At 41.4% G+C, this 22,734-nt stretch overlaps 1 protein-coding gene across 1 annotated transcript in view; it reads right to left on the bottom strand.

The window, feature by feature from the left end:
- Window positions 1-363: 363 nt before the first annotated feature.
- Window positions 364-22,734, bottom strand: part of LOC115193270 (solute carrier family 35 member F1) — a 115,427-nt gene continuing 93,056 nt past the window's right edge. The window contains exons 7-8 of the mRNA XM_029752089.1: window positions 20,104-20,258; window positions 364-2,428 (exon numbers count right to left, since the gene is read on the bottom strand). Coding sequence (XP_029607949.1) covers window positions 2,204-2,428; window positions 20,104-20,258 — 380 coding nt within the window. The 3' untranslated portion in view covers window positions 364-2,203. The remainder of the gene's footprint in view (window positions 2,429-20,103; window positions 20,259-22,734) is intronic.

Here is a 22,734-nt window from a genome sequence, read left to right as displayed (position 1 = left end):
ATGCCTATGTAGATATTCCATTAAAAGTCAGCCGTTTCCAGCTACAATAGTCATTTACAACATTAACAATGTCTACACTGTATTTCGGATCAATTTGATGTTATTTTAATGGACAAAAAATATGCTTTTCTTTCAAAAACAATGACATTTCTAAGTGACCCCAAACTTTTGAACGGTAGTGTATAGTGTACCAAAAGATGAATAGGCTATTCCAAAAATGCTAACTGAACCGGGCCGATCTAAATCAAGAGCAGCTGTTCAGGTTGTACCATTTAGCTACATTAGTTAAAACAATTTTCAACAAATTGCGTGGTGATCATCATCAGCAGGATGAAGTTTGTATAAATCACACAATTCTCTCAATCTCTGTTTGACAAAGTATTTTATTTGAAAACAATTTACAGTTAATAGACATTACCACAGCCAATCCACCTAGAACATGCAAATATCAAAATGGTAAATTAATGCAGATTTTTCTCTGTTTACATCATATGCCACTGCTATATGAGGACTTAAGTTTCAGTTGAAGGTTTAGGCCTACCCATTGGGTACAAAATGTAATCAGTATGCTACTATTTTCATTAATCTAGGTGATTTAAGCAAATTACAGCCTAAGTACCAACACATCTAAAGAATATTGATAGCACGTTTAGGCCTTACACAAGACAACAACCTTTCCTTTAAACTTTTGGCAATGTTAAGGTTGTGACTTGTATTCCAAGTGCAATGCGGTATGCAAAGTAAGAGATCCATGTTTTCCCTCTGATATTCCATATAAATTGATTTTGGCATAACATCCTGCTGCATACTGTATGTGCTGACCCACTTTACCATATCATATACAGTTGAGGAAAAACCCTATGATATAAGATATTGCAATCTGGTCCCTATGACCAAATTACATTTGCTGAGTTTGGCGAAATGAACGTTACACATGTTCCAGAATATAATGAAAATGAACAAGTAACTGTTTCAACATGACCTGCTCTTTCAGTGTTGTAGGTGTGGACCTGCACTCAGTAATGAATTGTGGATGTGGCTATCTGACCCAGTGACCTATATGAGTCTGCACAACCACTCTCACCAATCTTCAGTTGTAAATAGTGTTTCTGTGTGTTTACTTGCTACAAATCTTCACCGTGTTTTGAGTGGTGTGATATTTTCAGTTTCTCTGCGTTTCAGACCAAGATACTTTATTTTAAGCAACACTTCTGACAGCAAGGGCTCCAATACACCAAGATCAAATAGAATACAAAAAAACAGAGGATAATATTACTTTGAAAGAAATATGTTCCAAATCATTCCGTTAATGTGCTGTGGATAAAACCCAGCAGGGAATAAAAAGCAACACAATTAAAATACATTCCAACAGCTGGACAATCAGTAAAACAGAACATCACAATTCTGGAATGACATGTGCATTGTAATCATCACATTTTTTCCCTATCAACTCGAGTTCAGTGTACGTATGAACAATGAAACAAATGTACAATAATCACTTTGCTTCATTAGGAATCCTGATATATTTGTCTCTATACCTATTGGCCTCAGGAGATAATGTCTCCGACATGGAAAGTTGGATATATGTGTGGTTTAGTAAGTAGTTGTAAGGGCAGACTAAATGTAATGCAGAGAAGCAATCCACAGTGCTCTAAATAGAGTTTATTCATATAAATTGAGGGGCCACATCAGTATCCAATGTCTTCAGACAATTCTGGGTTTACAAGGAAGGGGCCATTTATAATGTGTAGCTCTAACACACAACAGTAATACATTGTAAGGCACTGACTCATGGTAAGTCTGTGTATTACTTTATCTTATCTCTGAGGGAACAATACAACACTGGAATAAAGTACATGGGCGAGCTAGACCCACAGCTCAAATTCAAATCTTAAAATCCAATAAAGTTCTGTGCTGATGTAAAAAAGAAACAGTCACCATTTACACAAGCCTTTAACACAAAACCTTTTTAAACATGTCAAATGTACAGTAAGAGGGAATGTGATGGGGGAACAGTATATTTCTATACATGAAACAAATCCTCGAAATCTGAAATAGTCACTGCTATCTATTCACAGTTTGTGATCACAGTGTACTTTTGCTTGTTTGCTACATGATTATATCTTTATCATTCAGTGATCATTATCATTCTCTCTGTACAGAATCTGGGAGGCGGTGCAGTGGATGATTAGGCCCCGCCCCCTCAGGCCACCCTGATGCGAGGTTCCTCCTCTATCTCCTGCCTCAGGCTGGTATAGGTCACCGAGGGTTCCAGGGGCCCCAGAGTGGGCGTGTCCGTGATGGGGTGGCCGGCGTTGCGGAACTGCTTGTAGATGCGCGGGTCCTGGGCCACGTAGGTAGAGGAAGAGGTGTAGAGGACCAGACCCAGCACGATGATGACGAAGGACAGGAGGTAGAGCCCTGAAAACTGGAGCAGACACACACACTCAGTCAACTGAGAAATTGCTTATATTGGTCCTATTTCAGAAGTGTGTACTAATACACATGTCTAAATTGGAAATTAATTTTTTTGCATATCCAACTTCCCCTGAGAGTGGGGTCACGGCCAGGGTCGGCCATTATTAACAGCAACTCTTGAGCAATTAGGGTTAAGTGCCTTGCTCAAGGGCACATTGTGTAGGCTTCGGGGATTCGAACTAGAGACATTTCAGTTACTGACCCAACGCTCTAACCGCTAGGCTACCTGCTGCCTCCAACAAACAAACCTAAATAATCTCTGTCTGATAAGATGAAACGCATTGAGGGCATTGTGATAGCAGTGTTCTGAGTTTCCAACAGGCCGCCTTGAGGGCTGCTCATGATCTACTGACAGATCTCACCGTACAAAAGCAAAAGCACATATTCCCCCAAGATGTATACTGAACAAAAATATAAACGCAACATGTAAAGTGTTGGACCCATGTTTCATGAGCTGAAATAAAAGGTCCCAGAAATGTTCCATATGCACAAAAAGCTTATTTCTCTCAAATTGTGTGCACAAATTTGTTTACTTCCCTGATAATCTATCCACCTGACAGGTATGGCATATCAAGAAGCTGATTAAACAGCATGATCATTACACAGGTGCACCTTGTGCTGGGGTCAATAAAAGGCCCCTCTGAAATGCGCAGTTTTGTCACACAACGCAATGCCACAGATGTCTCATGTATTGAGTGAGCGTGCAATTGGCATGTTGACTGCAGGAATGTCCACCAGAGCTGTTGCCAGTGAATTTAATGTTAATTTATCTACCATAAGCCGCCTCCAACATCGTTTTAGAGAATTTGGCAGTACGTCAAACCGGCCTCACAACCGCAAACCTCGTGTATGGTGTTGTGTGGGCGAGCGGTTTGCTGATGTCAACGTTGTGAACAGAGTGCTCCAGAGTGGCGGTGGGGTTATGGTATGGGCAGGCATAAACTACGGACAACAAACCCAATTGCATTTTATCGATGCCAATTTGAATGCACAGAGATGATGAGATCTTGAGGCCCATTTTCGTAAAATGAATCTGCTATGTCACGTCCTGACCAGTAAAGCGGTTATGTGCTATTATAGTTTAGTCAGGACGTGGCAGGGTGTATTTGTTTTTATGGTTTTGAGTGTGTGTTTATGTAGAGGGGTGTTTGATTTATGTATTCCGGGGTTTTTGGTTTAGTTCTATGTTGTATAGTTCTATGTCTGTTCTAGGGTATTTAGATCTATGTTTAGGTAATTGGGATTGGGGCCTTCAATTGAAGGTAGCTGGTTATCGTTTCCTCTGATTGAAGGTTCTATATTTAGGAGTATGTTTGTTATGGGTATTGTGGGAGGTTGTTCTGAGCACTGCTGTATTTAGCCGGCAAGACTGTTAGTTCTTTTTGTTTCTTGTTTTGTTTATTTAAGTGTTCACTAATTAAGTTAAGATGAGCACTCGACCCGCTGCGCCTTGGTCCATTCACTACGACGACCGTAACATGCTATCATCACTTCATGTTTCAGCATGATAATGCACAGCCCCATGTCGCAAGGATCTGTACACAATTTCTGGAAGCTGAAAATGTACCAGTTCTTCCATGGCCTGCATACTCACCAGACATGTCACCCATTGAGCATGTTAGGGATACTCTGGATAGACGTGTACGACAGTGTTCCAGTTCCCGCCAATATCCAGCAACTTCGCACATTAATTGAAGAGTGGGACAAAATTCCACAGCCCACAATCAACAGCCTGATCAACTCTATACAAAGGAGATGTGTCACGCTGCATGAGGCAAATGGTGGTCACTCCAGATACTGACTGGTTTTCTGACCCACGCCCCTCCTTTTTTTTTAAGTATCTGTGACCAACAGATGCATATCTATATTCCCAGTCATGTGAAATCCATAGATTAGGTCCTAATGAATTTATTTCAATTGACTGATTTCCGCATATGAACTGTAACTGAGTCAAATCTTTGAAATTGTTGCATGTTGCGTTTATATTTTTGTTAAGTATAATTGGAGCACTGAGTGATACAGTGATAACTACATTATGTCTAGAAACTCAAGTTAAGAATGAGGAAAATAATTACATGCATTTTGCAGAGGATGAGATAATGAGTATTTGAAAGGAGAAAGTCTACTCGTTTATTTCTATTCTTGGTGAACATCTATTAAGAGTCACATCCTAGAAACAGCGGTAACCTGCCATGTGACAATCAAAAAATATAATCTTAAAAGACAGGGTGGTAATACCATTTTGTGATCGAGTTGACTGAACGAGGTCAAACAACCATATTTCAACCAGCCATGTTTTCTACATGTGAGAGATACACAGCAAAAACATATTCCTAGACCAGATTGTGGGGAAAAAACAAACATGCAGAACTGTTTTTCTGTACTACCTATGTGAGTTAAACAGACATTCTAGAATAATCCCTGTTTTGATACATACAAAACCAACCAAGAGGCTGCAGACATGGCTTCGCAGACATGGATTTACAGACAGACATACATGGCTACTGACCCTAATTAGAAGTTGTGAGAGACATAAAGTGACACTGAAGTACAAACCAGTCAGTTGTGTTTACACAGCAGTACACAGTGAATACTAAAATAGGCCAAATGCACACGGTGCATCTAAAAATGTAAAGGCCAGAAGCTCCAATGAGAATGTTACATTACACAGTCCGCATGCCAATGGAGCTTTATACAATTTATACATCATTCATATTACAACACACATACACTGAGCATACCAAACATTAGGAACACCTTCCTGATATTGAGTTTTGTCAAGGTGTCGAAAGTGTTCCACGGGGATGTTGACTCCGATGCTTTCTACAGTTGTTTCAAGTTGGCTGGATGTCCTTTGGGTGGTGGACCATTCTTGATACACACGGCACATACTACCGTACCCCGTTTAAAAGCACTTCAATCTTTTGTCTTGTCCATTCACCCTCTGAATGGCACATATAAACAATCCAAGTCTCAATTGTCTCAAGGCTTAAAAAATCCTTCTTTAACCTGTCTCCTGCCCTTCATCTACACTGATTGAAGTGGATTTAACAAGTGACATCAATAAGGGATCATAGATTTCACCTGGATTCACCTGGTCTCAGTCTATGTCAAGGAATTAGCAGGTGTTTTTCATGTTTTGTATATTCAGTGTATGTCACCATGACACATACAGTGAGCTCCAAAAGTATTGGGGCAGTGACAATTTTTGTTGCTGTTTTGGCTCTGTACTCCAGTACTTTGGATTTGAAATGATGAGGTTAAAGTGCAGACTGTCAGCTTTAATTTGAGGGTATCAAGCTTGTGACTCAAAACATTTGTTGGAATCATTTGCTGTTTCTTATGGTTGTGTTGCAGATTATGTTGTGCCCAATGTAAATGAATTGTAAATAATGTATTGTGTCATTTTGGAGGCACATTTATTGTAAATAACAATAGAATATGTTTCTAAACACTTCTACATTCATGTGGTTGTTACCATGAACCGTGAATAATGATGAGTGAAAAGTTAGACAAACAAATATCCTACCCCCAAAACATGCTAACCTCTCGCCATTACAATAACAGGGGAGGTTAGCATTTTTGGGGGGTATGATATTTGTGTGTCATTATTCACGATTCATTCATGATTATCCATAATATATTTTATTCTTCTTTACAATAAAAGTGGCTCCAAAATGGCACGATACATTATTTACTATTCATTTCTATTGGGCACAAATAATCTGAAACACAACCAAAACAAACACCAAATGCATCCAACAAGTTTGTAGAGTCACAAGCTTGATGCAATTATTGTGTGCTAGGAATATGGGACCAAATACTACATTTTTACTACTTTAATACATAAGTAAATTTGTCCCAGTACTTTTGGTCCCCTATAATGTGGGGACTATGTATGTAACTGTCCCAAAACTTTCGGAGCTCTCTGTAGGTCATAGTCTAGAGTGTAGTGTTCCAACAAGGGTTTGATGGAGTCAAATAAGGCCACTGACTGTTTGATCTGATTGCTATATTGAAGGGGGCTGTTGATGTAATCAACAAACAACTCTACTGAAACTGTAAATGGGAAATGTTCTGTAATAATGAGACATTTGGGTGTTTCTGGTCTAGTCATCTCCTTGATTACATGCCACTTACTCTGTGGACCGATAGGTCTACTGCAATGGTTCACAAATCGGAGCCTTTTCTGTACAGCAGTACTGCTGGATTTCTTTTCTCCCTGGTAGGTAATGGATTGATTAGCGGTAATGTCGCTGATTGACCAGAAATTCCACTGATCCGTTGTCCCAGGTCGGACTCTGAATCAGTCTGATTAGAGATAACCTAGAGTTACAGCGAAGACTGCTGCAGTGCAATAATGCACATTAGCAGGACGCAACATTAGACATCTAAAACTTCCCCACTGTTAACATGATTTGAAAATCACAAGAGGAACCTGCTAACATCAAAATGTAAGACACTAGTTTACATTGCAATGCTTCTGGGATAATTTATGAGTGTGTTTTGATGCAATTTGGGCTCAGTTTTATGTTCGGCTCCAGGGGGTGAATATGGGGTCTTCTTAAACATGCTAAGAGGCTGAGCGTCATGGGAGTAGCAGAAATAACATCTCAAGTCCCTCTGGTCATAACAGCCTCGTTATCACTATCAGCCTTCTGATCTCAAAACAAACACAGATATTATGTATTATTAAACGTCTGTTTGAGATTTACATTCAGACCGCTCAATAGATACAGAGCAGAGATACGGTAGATTCCTTTCCTCTCAGGGCAGCCCCTCAGGATGCCAAAGCACCATGTCAGTCTCCATCAACTAACACATAATACCCCATAATGACAAAGTGAAAACAGGTTGAAAAATGTTTGAGAATGTATTCAAAATAAAAAGCAGAAATACCTTATTTACATAAGTACTAAGACTCTTTGCTATGAGACTCGAAACTGAGCTCAGCTGCATCCTGTTTCCATTGATCATCCTTGAGATGTTTCTACAACTTGATTGGAATCCACCTGTGGTAAATTTAATTGACTGGACATGATTTGGAAAGGCACACGCCTGTCTATGTAAGGTCCCAAATTTGACAGTGCATGTCAGAGCAAAAAGCAAGCCATGGGGTCGAAGGAATTGTCCGTAAAGCTCTGAGACAGGATTGTGTTGAGGCACAGATCTGGGGAAGGATACCAAAACATTTATGCAGCATTGAAAGTCCCCAAGAACACAGTGGCCTCCATCATTCTTAAATGGAAGAAGTTTGGAATCACCAAGACTCTTCCTAGAGCTGGCCGACCGGCCAAACTGAGCAGTCGGGGGAGAAGGGCCTTGGACAGGGAGTTGACCAAGAACCCGATGGTGAGAGAGTTCCTCTGTGGAGATGGGAGAAGGACAACCATCTCTGCAGAAGGACAACCACCAATCAGGCCTTTATGGTAGAGTGGCCAGACGGAAGCCACTCCTCAGTAAAAGGCACATAACAGCCCGCTTGGAGTTTGCCAAAAGGCACCTAAAGGACAGTCAGACCATAAGAAACACGATTCTCTGGTCTGATGAAGCCAAGATTGAACTCTTTGGAAACCTGGCACCATCCCTACGGTGAAGCATGGTGGTGGCAGCATCATGCTGTGGGGATGTTTTTCAGCGGCAGGGACTGGGAGACTAGTCAGGATCGAGGGAAAGATGAACGGAGCAAAGTACAGAGAGATCCTTGATGAAAACCTGGTTCACCTTCCAGCAAGACAACGACCCTAAGCACACAGCCAAGACAATGCAGGAGTGGCTTCAGGACAAGTCTCTGAATGTCCTTGAGTAGCCCAGCCAGAGCCCGGACTTGAACTCGATCGAACATCTCTGGAGAGTCCTGAAAATAGATGTGTAGCGACGTTCCCAATCCAACCTGACAGAGCTTGAGAGGATCTGCAGAGAACAATGGGAGAAACTCCCCAAATACAAGTGTGCCAAGCTTATAGTGTCATACCCAAGAAGGCTCAAGGCTGTAATCGCTGCCAAAGGTACTTTAACAAAGTACTTAGTAAAGGGTCTGAATACTTATGTAAAAATGTATGAAAAACTTTTGTTTTGTCATTATGGGGTATTGTGTGTAGATTGATGAGGGAAAAAAACTATTTAATCCGTTTTAGAATAAGGCTGTAACCTAACAAAATGTGGAAAAAGTCAAGGGGTCTGAATCCTTTCTGAACGCACTGTACAAGATAAACAACCAAGGAACAAAACAGATGAATAACATACAATGAATAGAATATTGTCTCGGAACAATAACAGCCACACCAAATACATGACATGACGCATGAACGTCACGGTCACTGTCACAGAAGCAGGCAGAGGGAGTCATCACTAATACCGACATAATTAATCCTTACCATTTTGTGCCACTGAAATATGAATCATTACCCTGACAGCCAGGAATTATCTCTCTCTCTGGAGGCACACACACATCCCCCTATTGCTGCGCAGCAATACCTCATCTGCAGGGTTTCAATTTAGCATTTGCTAAAGTAAACACTCCTGAGAACAATATCAATGTAGACCACGGGAAACAAATTATGCAAATGACTCTGTCAAGACTAGGGCTGTGGCAGTGACGAAATTTCGTCAGCCGGTGATTGTCAAGCAAATAACTGTCGATCTCACGGTAATTGATCGATCGTTAATTAACATAAACACATTTAGCATCTCCTGGCTTCCACACAAATCCATGTAATATAGCCTATACTTTCACAATAAATCCATTATTTATTTTAGACAGGTCTAAAGAAGCATGATATGAAGGAGAAGCATGTCTATTTCAGAAGAACAGAACAGCATACTGAGTGGTCCTGATGTTAGGCCCTGATGTGGCTATGCCATATGGCTGTGGGCTACACTAGTTAATTTAGCAGACGATATTTGCTTATAATTCCGGATAATTATTTGATATTATTTTATAGTATGAGGAATACAATTGAACAAAGCTGAATAAAATACAAATATTTTCTCCAAATGATTGAGGCAGTGCGCACATGCGGCTATTCTGTGTTGAGCGGTTAACAAAGAAATAGGTACTTCTATATGATTAATTTAGAGTTATGTAAGTTTAGTTGTTCTACAAACATTGGGCTACATGTTTTGACGTTTAATACATTGTAAGGCTGCATGATGAGACTCTAATGATGATTTGGAAAAAGTCGCTTGAAAGGCATGAGCTCTGCTTGGGTTTTTTGCGCAGGCAGTACACACTCCAATAGTCTCTCATTCCCAATTTGACAAGCACTTGATAATGCTCGAATTTCACGCCGGCATTCCCTTTGTGGCCCTAATGCACCTTACAAAAAGTATGCATTTTGCGGCCCGGAGTGCTGCTTTGTACCCTTCTCCCTGAGCGTGCTGCGCGATCGGAAGCCCTCTCACGCGCATGGCTCTCCGTCACGTGATCGGGTCTTTCTCACAGGCTACAAATGAAGACAGACACATCCGGGACGCAACTGCGCGCGTCCTTATCCAATTCCAAGGTGCGTTTTGGAAGAACTGTCCACATTTACTTTTCGTCAGCCAATAAGATGAGTAGGCCTAACGAACAGCAAAAGCACTAGCCTATCAATCTACTATCCCCCATAACACAAAAGTTGATTTGTTCTATTCTGTGTGAGAAATAAATATTCCAAACATAGTCTGGGACAGTTGTTGGATGCAATAGATCACAAATTAATACAACCACTAGCATCAAAACACCTTCATATGCAATGTGGCTGACACAACAGATCAGAACATTTACCTTAAAATGTCGATAAACTATTGGGCTATTTCTTCACATTATACGTGCAGCAATGCACACATTGTAGAAGGCTATATGCGCGAATGTGCCATTAGCGGAAAACACCATTATCAAAAGTGACCGCAAATGCGATTATGCATGTAAGGTTTTTATTATAAAGGTACATTGTTATGGTGAAAATGTTCTTGCCCAAACGTGAAACTCACGAGCTGCTTATGTAACAGTGTAGGTTCCGTCCCTCTCTTCGCCCCAACCTGGGCTCGAACCAGGGACCCTTGCACACATCAACAACTGACACCCACGAAACACGTATGTATGCCAGTTAGGCGCTACACCCCTTAATAATTAATGTGCTTCGTTTAAAAAAGTTATTTGGCCACTTTAATTGTGATATTAACCTTATTAAAACATATAGGCCTATGGCCTAGGCTACATGAGGTGTGCGACTATGATTCTACAAATTCACAAAAAGAAGGCTTTGTTTCTTATGCTGGGCATCATTCACAAGTGATAACATACAATTGACAAGTGATAGGCTAATATTGTCACTAGGGTTGCACATTTTGGGGAATATTCTGAGATGGAAACTTTCTGTGGAAATTAACGGGAATATATGGGAATTAGCGGGAATACGCAATAATATTAATACCTTTAAATGTAGATGTTTTTGCATTGGATATATTTACCATATCATGTGGATACAGAAACATAAACCTTTTACCTTTTTATAAGTAGACATAATTGCAAATTATTAAATCCTTCCAATAGAAAAGAAAAAATTTGTTACGAATTGAACATTGAACTTTAATTAAATGAGTTGATTTCACTGAACAACAAAAGAAAGGGAATATTGAATGATCCACAATGATCCATCACATTTCCCCAAAAACTTTTCAACATACTTCTGTAAAATGATAGTCTAGAAACTAAAGCTTTGGTTGTCTTACTCTCAGGCTTCCATGTCTTCTCCCTGGACCTCCTCAATGTCCACCTCTTGAACATCAGACTCTGAGGCCTCATCTTCACTGTCACATTCCAACCTTGTTGAGGATGGCTCGTTGTCCGGCTCAAAAAGCCTCAAGTTTGCCCAGATGGCCACCGATTTTTCAACCCTTGTATTGGTCAGCCTGTTGTGTGTTTTGGTGTATGTGTTCCCAAACAAGGACCAATTGCACTCTGAGGCAGCTGATGTTGGTGGGATTTGGAGGATGATGGAGGCAACAGGGGAAAGAGCCTCAGATCCACAAAGCCCCTTCCACCAGGTGGCGGATGAGATATGTTGGCACAACTGACATTTTGCATCTCCATCCCAAAGCCCTTGCTTGGAAGTGTACTTCGCCAGACTGCCAAGAACCTTGCCCTCATCCAGGCCAAGGTGGCGAGACACGGTAGTGATGACACCATAAGCCTTGTTGATCTCTGACCAGACAGGATGCTATTACCAGCATACTTGAGGTCCAACATGTGCGCTGCGGCGTGTATGGGCTTCAGGCAGAAGTCTTTACGTTTTTTGATGTATTTCAGAACTGCAGTTTCCTCTGTTTGGAGCAACAGTGAAGTGGGCAGGGCAGTACAGATTTCTTCTCTTACATCTGCAAGCAGAGTCTGAACATCAGACAGGATGGCATTGTCTCCCTCAATCTGTGAAATGGCTACTAATATAGATTTCAGGAGTTTCAGGCTGCTTACCACTCTCTCCCAAAATACATCATCCAGGAGGATTCTCTTGATGGGGCTGTCCATATCGGGAGACTGTGATATGGCCATTTCTTGGAGAGACTCCTTCCCCTCCAGGAGTCTGTCAAACATGATGACAAAACCACCCCAACGGGTGTTGCTGAGCAGCTTCAATGTGGAGCTCTTATTCTTCTCATTTTGCTTGGTGAAGTAGATTGCTGCTGTAACTTGATGACCCTACCATTTCCTTGGCTCTCTTCTAGAGTGTATCCATTGTTTTCAGTGCCAAGATGTCCTTGAGGAGAAGATTCAATGCATGAGAAGCACAGCCAATGGGTGTGATGTGAGGGTAGGACTCCTCCACTTTAGACCAAGCAGTCTTCATGTTCACAGCATTGTCTGTCACCAGTACAAACACCTTCTTTGGTCCAAGGTCATTGATGACTGCCATCAGCTCATGTGCAATGTAGAGACCGCTGTGTCTGTTGTCCCTTGTGTCTGTGCTCTTGTAGAAGACTGTTTGAGGGGAGGAGATGATGTAGTTAATTATTCCTTGCCCACGAACATTCAACCACCCATCAGAGATGATTGCAATACAGTCTGATTTCTCTATGATTTGCTTGACCTTCACTTGAGCTCTGTTGAACTCTGCATCCAGCAAATGAGTAGATAAAGCATGTCTGGTTGGAGGGGTGTATGCTGGGCGAAGAACATCCAGAAATCTCTTCCAATACACATTGCCTGTGTGCATCAGAGGTGAACCAGTTGCATACACAGCTCAAGCAAGACATTCATCAGCATTTCTCTGACTACGTTCCTCCATTGAGTCAAAAGAACTTCTGATTCCAGGAGGACCATGAGCTGTTGCTATCAATAAGGTGTCTGGTTCATCATTTTCACCTCGAATACAAGTAGAGGGACTTTTGTCAGAGGTTGCTTGTTGTGAGCGCTGAGGGAACTTTATGCACTTGGCCAGATGATTCTGCATCTTTGTTGCATTCTTCACATATGATTTGGCACATTATTTGCAAATGTACACAGATTTTCCTTCTACATTAGCTGCAGTGAAATGTATCCACACATCAGATAGTGCCCATGGCATTTTCCTGTAAAGATTAGAAAATGAGTAAAAAAAACAAATACAATTCCATGTACAGATAAATAGTTAAGCAGTTAGATTAAACAACTCCTTTGTAAGATAACTGTTTTAAAATGAAACATGTATGGAAACAGGTGAATTAACACTCCTCAGTTAGCAGGCTCAAGCAAGCTAAAACCCACATGGTAGCAAAAACTAACTAGTAGAAATTGTTAACAAGTTAGAAATGATTTAAACACACTTTGCTGTAGGCTACTATTTACTAGTGAACAAAAAATAATGCATATCATATACAATATTCACCCAACCCAGTATTGTAATCAAAACTTACCAGAAAGCATGTAGACCATGGCTCAGACAGTGTAGTAGTGTGGGCTCAATAGCATCTCATTAGTGTGCAAGATCTTGAGAATCAGCTGTACATGTGATGGAAGAGTGCACTGTGCATGCAGAGGGTTGCAATTCCATTGAATTGGGGATAGTTTAACCAAAATATGCCACAAGACCTATAATTGCCTTATGTGTATCCCACAAAAAAGGTTCACTGTTATAAGCTAACTTTTTTGATGAATTTAAGCAAAATTCCCCAAATTCCCGGTAACTTCCCATGGAAAATTTCCCGGAAAGTTTCCGACCCTTTGCAACCCTAATCTTGTCTTTACATATACAAAATAATATATGTGTGACATTTGTTTAAATTTAGAATGTACCATTATCGTGCACCTGAATCGAAACAGAGGCAGCGGGAAAAAATACATGTAATCTATGCACTTAAATAGCGAATGGAGGACGCTTTTCCTGTGGTTCATTTTCATGCCAGCCAGGTAGGCTATACTCCTGTTGTAAAGAGAAGCAATGTGCTTAATATTAGGAAAGTTGAGAAATAAATATAGTAGGCCTAACCTATAGAAAGCTGATGGGATCCTCCTATTTTTATTAGCGGCCATCACTCTGTTTTCTCACGCAATTGCATAGCCTATAGAAATGTTGTGCAACCTGAGATCATGGGCTGTCATGAAGTGTTTGATTAGATTTTCGATAACATTTGCATTGATATCAGAGTAATTAAAGGGACAATGGAATGCTGAGTAGCAGGCAGTTAGCAAGTTTGATAGGCTACTAATGACCGGCAGCAGCATCAGAGCATAGAGAAGCCTAATTACTGTGACTAAACGGTCATGTGGAATTTGACTCCCTTCATGACTCTTGACCGCCGGTGTGGCGGTAATACGGTCACCGCAACAGCCCTAGTCAAGACTTTTATTAACATGTGGAGTAACAGGCACGGAGACAGTGCTTTTGCAGGGAGGGAGAATATATGAGAGGAGAAAGCCATAACTGGAAACTGAGAGGAATACATTCTACTTAGCATGGTGACATCTCCACATACTCTAATTGACATGTACCTACTGGAGACACGGCTACAGCCCTGCATACCGTGATAGAAACTCAGAAGCGAGAGGAAAAGGAGACAGACTTTCACCACCACTGTTCATCATCTAATGTAGTAAAATCTTCGGGGAGAATTCAAATATAGCTGTTTTCATTTGAGCAGATGGTGTGTTATTGTTGGTTGTCCTTTGCCTGTACCTTTCCCTTGTTGCTCTGTTCTGGGATTATGATTTGTGATTTGCATGAGAGTTTAGAGATTAGATTCCCATCAGGCCATGGTCTCCTCCTACCGTGGTCGCAGCGGGTAGAGATAGCATTACATTACATCAGCCACAGCTCATTTGAATGCATCCCAGCTTCGTTATACTGTGAGGACATGAGACATTTAGAGAATAAGAATCAAATATGACTGTCTGAGGATAGAGGATCTTTGATTTTTGCTCCTGCTGCTCACAGCACAGTTAAACCAAACCATTAGCACCGCATGCTCAGTATTAGGACATCTTCACGATTGACGATTTCCACCCAAGGACAAACATGTATTTTCGAAAAGTAATTCCGGATACCACTATCATTTCAACATTGGACAGCATGCTCTCCTGAGAATTGTATTGTACCATAAAGCACATACCGTGAACCGCTGACACAAGCATTCCATCACGCCGATGCATTCATTCCTCATACTAGAGGCAAAGATTACAGTTGTGGTCAAAGTGGTCAGGTGGCTGAGACAGAGTCCAAAGCCAAATCAATAAACGCTGCCTCAACAACTTCCCTGTTCCCTCATCTTTCCCTGCAGTCGATTTACAGTACAACGCTAATAAACTAACCATTACATACAGTATTGTTGTTGCTAATATCTGGAGAGAAGGATAGGGCATATTCATTCAAATTGGCTAAGCTAAATGCTGCAAATGTTTTAGCCAAAATACCAGCATCTATGTATCACAGCCAAGGCATTGTGTCAGATCTCAATTCAGAATATTCCATCAATACTGAAACAAATCAGAGACCTTTACATTCTCCACTACCCTCCTGATGCTCTACAGTATAACGCTATTAATATTAATTCATCCTCCACTGTCAATAATAGCACACAAGTCCCTGCATCTCCCCTTAGGAGTTCAAAAGCAATTAGTTCTGTCGAGGAACATGGATGCTTGTGTTGTTCCTAAGCAATTTGATTTGAACAAGATTTAATGTTTACTTTACGTTGACTGTAGGTGCAATAAGGGCATCAGACGACTAACAAAAGGAGAAATTAAAGAAATAAAGAAACTGCTATGATTCATCTTTGAATGACTGAATCAGACACGGTAGCATGGTCCTATAGTAGAAACTCCAAAGGACAGATATGTCTCAGGTGTTGAATGGAATGCTTTCTTCTCTGCCAAGACTGGCAATTTGAATGACTTTGGTGCCTTAAGATATGTACTCTTTCAGTGCATAAAAGACAGACATATTATCCAAAGTACAACTCAATCACTTTCTGGTTCTTTGTGGATTGCTCCTCTCTGAGTCTGGTCAGTAATAGCTCTTGCCTTCAAAGCAGCACAGACGCTGTAGAAATGCATCCAGAGGCCATGACAATATTGAGTTCACTTCTCTCTTACTTTCCCACACTGACTGCCTGCAATGGCCTCCAATGGATTACAGATGTAGAATAAGTCATTAATATTCCACACACTGGGTAGGGGACCATGCATCATAGAGAGGGATCAGCAGAGGACTGATTGGGGTGGTGGTCTGCAGTAGACGTGGCTATTTGTCAATGCAAGACCACCTTGAGGAAGCTTACAGGGACAGGGAGGGGGAGAGAGAGAGAAGAGGGAGCGTGCATGTATCCACAAAGGTAAAGAACAAGTGGCCTGTGTACTGCGTATACTTATCCGCTCTCCATTGCACCGGCTGCTGCTGGCTCAACATAACAAATGAGACAAGGTAGAGACGGTCTAATATTATTAGGAAATGTTAATTTCATGGACAGACCGCAATGGATACTTCCTGAATTCTGCTACCGCTCGTAGCATTTGGTAATAATCTCTCTAGCCTTTCTGAGCACGGAACAATGAAGTTGTTTTCCCCCAAACAAGGACAAGAATATAATGAATTATTCTCATGGACGGTAATACCCCAGAGAATCTGGCATGTGGGCGAGCTAATACAAATGAACTGACAACAGACTAGAGGTTTATGCTCCAGTTGTACAATTAAAATGATTGGAGTGAATGATTTAGTGATGTATACCCCAGAACGTTCCATTGAATGCTCTAATGTTATCCTCTTGGATTTGTGACCTTCACTAGACCGTACAACAATACCGGAAAATACCAGTTTTATTTCAATTTCCCAATAAATTGCTAAAACAAAAAAAGCCACTCTCTGCCCTGTGATTTTATTGTGCCTGTATTACAATACTGCAAGGTCGACTCACTCTTGTCTTACCACCTCCAGACTGCTGATGCAAGGATCAGTTATTATCAGAAGCTACCCTGCTCGTACTCAAGTGAGTGGGCCACCTTATCAACAGACAGCATCTCTGGACTGTGATTGGGGCAAAGTGATTGTGGTGAGGAAACGATGGCCCTTAGTGACAGCTCCAGGGCCTGATTACAACAGTCAGAGAGATGGAAGGAACAGCCTTGAGCTGATGGGAGTGTGGTCGCTACTAGCTAGACCCTTCGCTCCACTTCACGCTCTCCAATCACAGGGCAGGTTGGAGACAGTGACACAGACCCCAGGACTTAATGGCATTTCTGGGCTGAAGGAGGCTGTCGCACACTTTGAACTGTATTTATTAAGGGGCCTGCCAACCCAAGAAGCACAGTAAAAATAAAACAAGTGGTGGGTCTTCATTGATAAACAGAAAGCACTCTATTCAGAGTGGTATCTGACTCACTTCCAGGTTACATACAGTACTTGCATGTACAATACCAGTCAACAGTTTGGACACACCTACTCATTCAAGGGTTTATTTTTTAACTATGTTCTAGTATTTTTACTATTCTCTGGCAGAGAGAAACATTGTATATTTTATAAACTCTCTGAGAAGACCTGACTAATATTGCACAGACATTCAACCTTTTTCTGACCCAACAACCTAAAACATTCTTACAGAGCTTTGTTTCTCAAGGCAAGTAAAGGTTCTATCACAAAAGGTATATAATCGCACACAAGAAACAATAAAGACGTACAGTACCAGTCAAAAGTTTGGACACACCTACTCATTCAAAGGTTTTTCTTTATTTTTACTGTTTTCTACATTGTAGAATAATAGCGAAAACATTAAAACCATGAAATAACACATGGAATCATGTAATAAACAAATAAGTGTTAAACAAATCAAAATATATTTTAGATTCTTCAAAGTAGCCACCCATTGCCTTGATGAAATTTTTGCGCACTCTTGGCATTCTCTCAACCAGCTTCACCTGGAATGCTTTTCCAACAGTTTTGAAGGTGTTCCCACATATACTGAGCACTTGTTGGCTGCTTTTCCTTCACTCTGTGATCCAACTCATCCCAATCCATCTCAATTGGGTTGAGGTCGGGTGATTGTGGAGGCCAGGTCATCTAATGCAGCACTCCATCACTCTCCTTCTTGGTCAAATAGCCCTTACACAGCCTGGAGGTGTGTTGGGTCATTGTCCTGTTGAAAAACAAATGATAGTCCCACTAAGCGCAAACCAGATGGGATGGTGTAACGCTGCAGAATGCTGTGGTAGCCATGCTGGTTAAGAGTGAATTCTAAATAACTCACAGACAGTGTCAGCAGTAAAACACCCCCACACCATCACACCTCCTCCATGCTCACGGTGGGAACCACACATGCGGAGATCATCTGTTCACCTACTCTGCGTCTCACAAAGACACGGCGGAGGAACCAAAAATCTCAAATTTGGACTCATCAGACCAAGGGACAGATTTCCACCAGTCTAATGTCCATTGCTCGTGTTTCTTGACCCGAGCAAGTCTCTTCTTCTTATTGGTGTCCTTTAGTAGTGGTTTCTTTGCAGCAATTCGACCAGGAAGGCCTGATTCACCCAGTCTCCTCTGAACGGTTGATGTTGTCTGTTACTTGAACTCTGTGAAGCATTTATTTGGGCTGCAATTTATGAGACTGGTAACTGTAATGAACTTATCCTCTGCAGCAGAGGTAAATCTGGGTCTTCCTTTCCTGTGGCGGTCCTCATGAGAGCCAGTTTCATCATAGCGCTTGATGGTTTTTGCGACTGCACATGAATAAACTTTCAATGTTCTTGAAATGTTCCTCATTGACTGACCTTCATGTCTTAAAGTAAAGACTTACTGTAATTTCTATTTGCTTATTTGAGCTGTTCTTGCCATAATATGGACTTGTTCTTTTACCAAATAGGGCTATCTTCTGTATACCACCCCTATCTTGTCACAACACCACTGATTAAGAAAGAAAGGAATTCCACAAATGTACTTTTAACAAGGCACACCTGTTAATTGAAATGCATTCCAGGTGACTACCCCATGAAGATGGTTGAGAGAATGCCAACAGTGTGCAAAGCTGTCATCAAGGCAAAGGGTGGCTACTTTGAAGAATCTATAAAATATATTTTGATTTGCTTAAGACTTTTTTGGTTACTACATGGTTTTGATGTCTTCACTATTATTCTACAATGTAGAAAATAGTAAAAATATAGAAAAACCCTGGAATGAGTAGGTGTGTCCAAACTTTTGACTGGTAATGTATATTAGTATATACAATAAAGTGCAATCTGCTAGACATTGTTGACTGCAATCTGCCAGACATTGTTGATGCTTTTATAGGCCATGATTGACTTTGAAAAAGCTGCATTTTAAAGGTAACATAAAGAGAGGGATAACTAAGAAATACAAGTAAAATATTAGCCATGTCCCTAGCCACTTTTAGAGTTAACACAGCATCGTTTTCCTGGGGTGGAAGAGAGAGTGCAGAGACAAGTTTACACGGCATAAAGCCACCCATTTTAATCTTGCTTTCTTTCTCTCTCCCTTTTGCAGTGGGCGGTAATCTGCACTACATGAGTCAGAGCTGGGAAAGCGATTAGAGGGCTTTATTTATTGTAAGGCGTGACTAATGGGCAGTGTTTGGTGGTCTAGCTGCTTTAACAGTAATGATGGACATCAGCCCACCCGGCCGGACGGGACGGAGGAAGATGAAGGCCCACATTGTAGCCCAAACAACCTGGCACGCTGCCCTCACTGACTCTCATTGCCCTCCTTTTCATCTTCCCAAACGACAAGGCTTCGATGCCCTGCAGAAATACACGCGGTTCCTCTCTGATTTACTGAATAGCCTTTCAGTGCAGCGTGAAAGCTGCGATCGATCACTAGCTCACAGCAGGGAGGGAAAAGGCAAACCAAAAATGTTCCCAAACAACTGGTGAAAAACCAAAGGCAATACGTGGAATAGGATTGTTTAAGATGATAGCGGTGCACAATCCCTTAAAATCAGAATAATTATGATAGATGAAGATAAAAACAAATCATTTATATTTGTTCTACCACACAATTAAAAGAGAGAAGGCTTACTTAACATTCTCTCACACTAAACTGCGCTTCATCTACATTTCATCTTATCAGAGCTGCAGCAGTAAGAGAAGAAAATCTGTACAGAAGAATGGATGCTGGAGGCTTGTGGAAAGGGTGTGTGTGTGTGTGTGTGTGTGGCACTCACCTTGTACTGGAACAGTAAGAGGCCACAGAACAGGCTGTAGAGGTCAGCAGTCAGCAGAGAGAGGTTGACCGACGCGGCACTGCTCCTTTTGATGACCACGGGCATGAAGCTGTACAGGCCAAACATGCAGGCACTGAAGCCGATGTAGAGCAACCCTGGGGAAGGACACACACACACACACACACACACACACACACACACACACACACACACACACACACACACACACACACACACACACACACACACACACACACACACACACACACACACACACACACACACACACACAACATGATGAGTGACAGATCCGCAGGGACAGAGACTGGACTATAATAATTAACTGCACAGTGCTCTCTAGAATACCAACTAGCCAGCTAGATATCATTCACCTGTCTGTCTATCAAGGGTTTGCATGGATGTGTTTTCTCCTTGTGGTCATGCAAGGACAGAAAGATCTTCATGGCAGAGTAGAGAGGGGCTCATCTTCCCCATTCATCAACACATTTCCATATTACACGTGCAGTGATTTGTCCAATTATGTAACATTTTGTTGGATCCTGTGACATTCTTCCTGCATACCAAACAGATGAATCTCTCGTGGGCAGATTCAGCTTGTAGACCGGAGAATGTGTCGGGATTGAATGGGATGCGCGAGATAACGAGCAGCATTAGTTGAGTTTTGGGGGTTTTCGTCGCTGGTTATTTGAACGTATCAGGATTGGGCGGTGTTTAAACTGCTTCGCCTCGAGTTCTTTGTGCGTGTGCCAACAAAGATCAGATGGGGGCGGCTTTGGCGCGAGGGTGGAGACTTTGTTTTTGCCAGAACTCTCATTTCCTAACACGTATAGACCCAGAAGTTAATCACGCAAGATTTTACTGCTGTTTTAACCAAAATGACCAACTGATATAAATGGGAAAGTAATCATGTCAGCATTTACCAATCTTTCACCAAAAAACTGTTAATATGTCATTTTTGGGGGGGGAAGGAGAATACCGTTAAATATATATGTCAGGTCACTGTGAAGGTCAATAACAGTGAAAAGACAGACATTGAGGAAGAAGTGGGAATCTGAAACAGAAGAGGTTGACACACTGACCGACATATCAGAGAGAAGGTGGTCATATAGCGACGAGAGACATTCTGATAATCTTTTGTTCTGCAGAAACACAGTAATGGATTTAGTGTTGAAATGAAATGACATGCTCATCTACTTTCAGGTTTGACTTTTTGAAATGCATTTATGAAAGACAACTTTTACTGGCTCAGATGAAAAGACAACACAGACAGGCAACGGTGATTTGTGTCAAAACTAAACGTAAATAGCATTTATCTGTCAGATTCTGCTCTGAGGCCTTTGCAGCCGTTATGAATGCTGCAAAGGCCATTTCCGACCAGCTCATTCCACTAAAAGAAATCAGGATTCCATTCAATCGCTTTTCATTTTTATAGTCATGACATATCAGGAGTTTTGTCCTCAGCAGAGACAACAAAAATATCCACTTGTTTATCTGTAGAGAGAAAGTACTGAAGGACAGCTGACTACTGATCAGGTGGGAATTGGATACATTTAAACACTGAAGAGTTCTAGTCCTAATCTGCATGCTCTGGTTTAGTGCATGAATTCATAACAGGCCCAAGCTACTGCATGTAACGGGATGAGACTGTTTTGACCAAAACAAAGGTCTCCATTGAAGACCAGGAAGTCTCACTGTATTCAGCGTTATTTTTATTCCGATCCACTCAAGGAGATGTATGCCATTTTCTGTAAGGCCAAGCACAGAGACTTCCTAACCCTTTTTCTCCAGGCGCTGTTGGTAGTTGGTGGAATAGCTGAACAGAAGGCCTCATGAGTTATTCAAATGCCTTGTTTACTTTGTCTGGCAGCATACCAGAGAGCAATATGGCCGACACCTGCTTTTCTTAACTAAGTTGAAGTGTATCTCTGGGCTAAGTTTTAATAGTGTAGTAGTACGAGACTCTGCTTTTAGAAGCACATCTAAATCTCATGAATATTCAAATCCCTGTTATTAGGAAGGATGAGCGACTGTATTTGTATGAGAATTCATGACTACCACCCGAAGAGAATCTAAAATAAACTATTTTATTTCACGGCAGTGTATGGGCCTTTGTTTTCATCTTTCTTATGATCAATATCTGGTTATTAAGAGTAGAAAAAAACACAAAGCTGTGGTAAGCTTGAGGAGGGAAGAAACAACAATTGATCCCACCAACTCTTTGGAAGACGCTCACAATCCTACATTTTACATGACCGAGTCCTCGTTATTTTTCTAGGGCAAAGCAATCTTGGCTGAGGAGATCTTTTCCTTCTGGCGCCCGCTGTATTGTCCGCCATGGCATTGACAGATAATGGTGTGCCCCTCAAGCCACTGCAGACTGGCTAATGCCTGTGACAAGCCAGCATCTCCTGGGACGCTACCCAAACGCCGCTATTGGCACCACACATCCTCGCTCGCTCAATCAAAAGAAAGTGGGTAAATCCAAGTGGATTAAGGACCTAGTCACTTGCTTTGGCTTTGGAGAGCGGCGAATTGCACGTCACACATTGGGCTCCTGTATCAGTGTAAATTAAAATCGGGCATCTTCATGGGCTACTATATAACATGCTG

This window comes from Salmo trutta, chromosome 1 (genome assembly GCF_901001165.1).
Source record: "Salmo trutta chromosome 1, fSalTru1.1, whole genome shotgun sequence".
Taxonomy (NCBI): domain Eukaryota; kingdom Metazoa; phylum Chordata; class Actinopteri; order Salmoniformes; family Salmonidae; genus Salmo; species Salmo trutta.
This window is presented reverse-complemented; position numbering and strand designations above follow the sequence as displayed.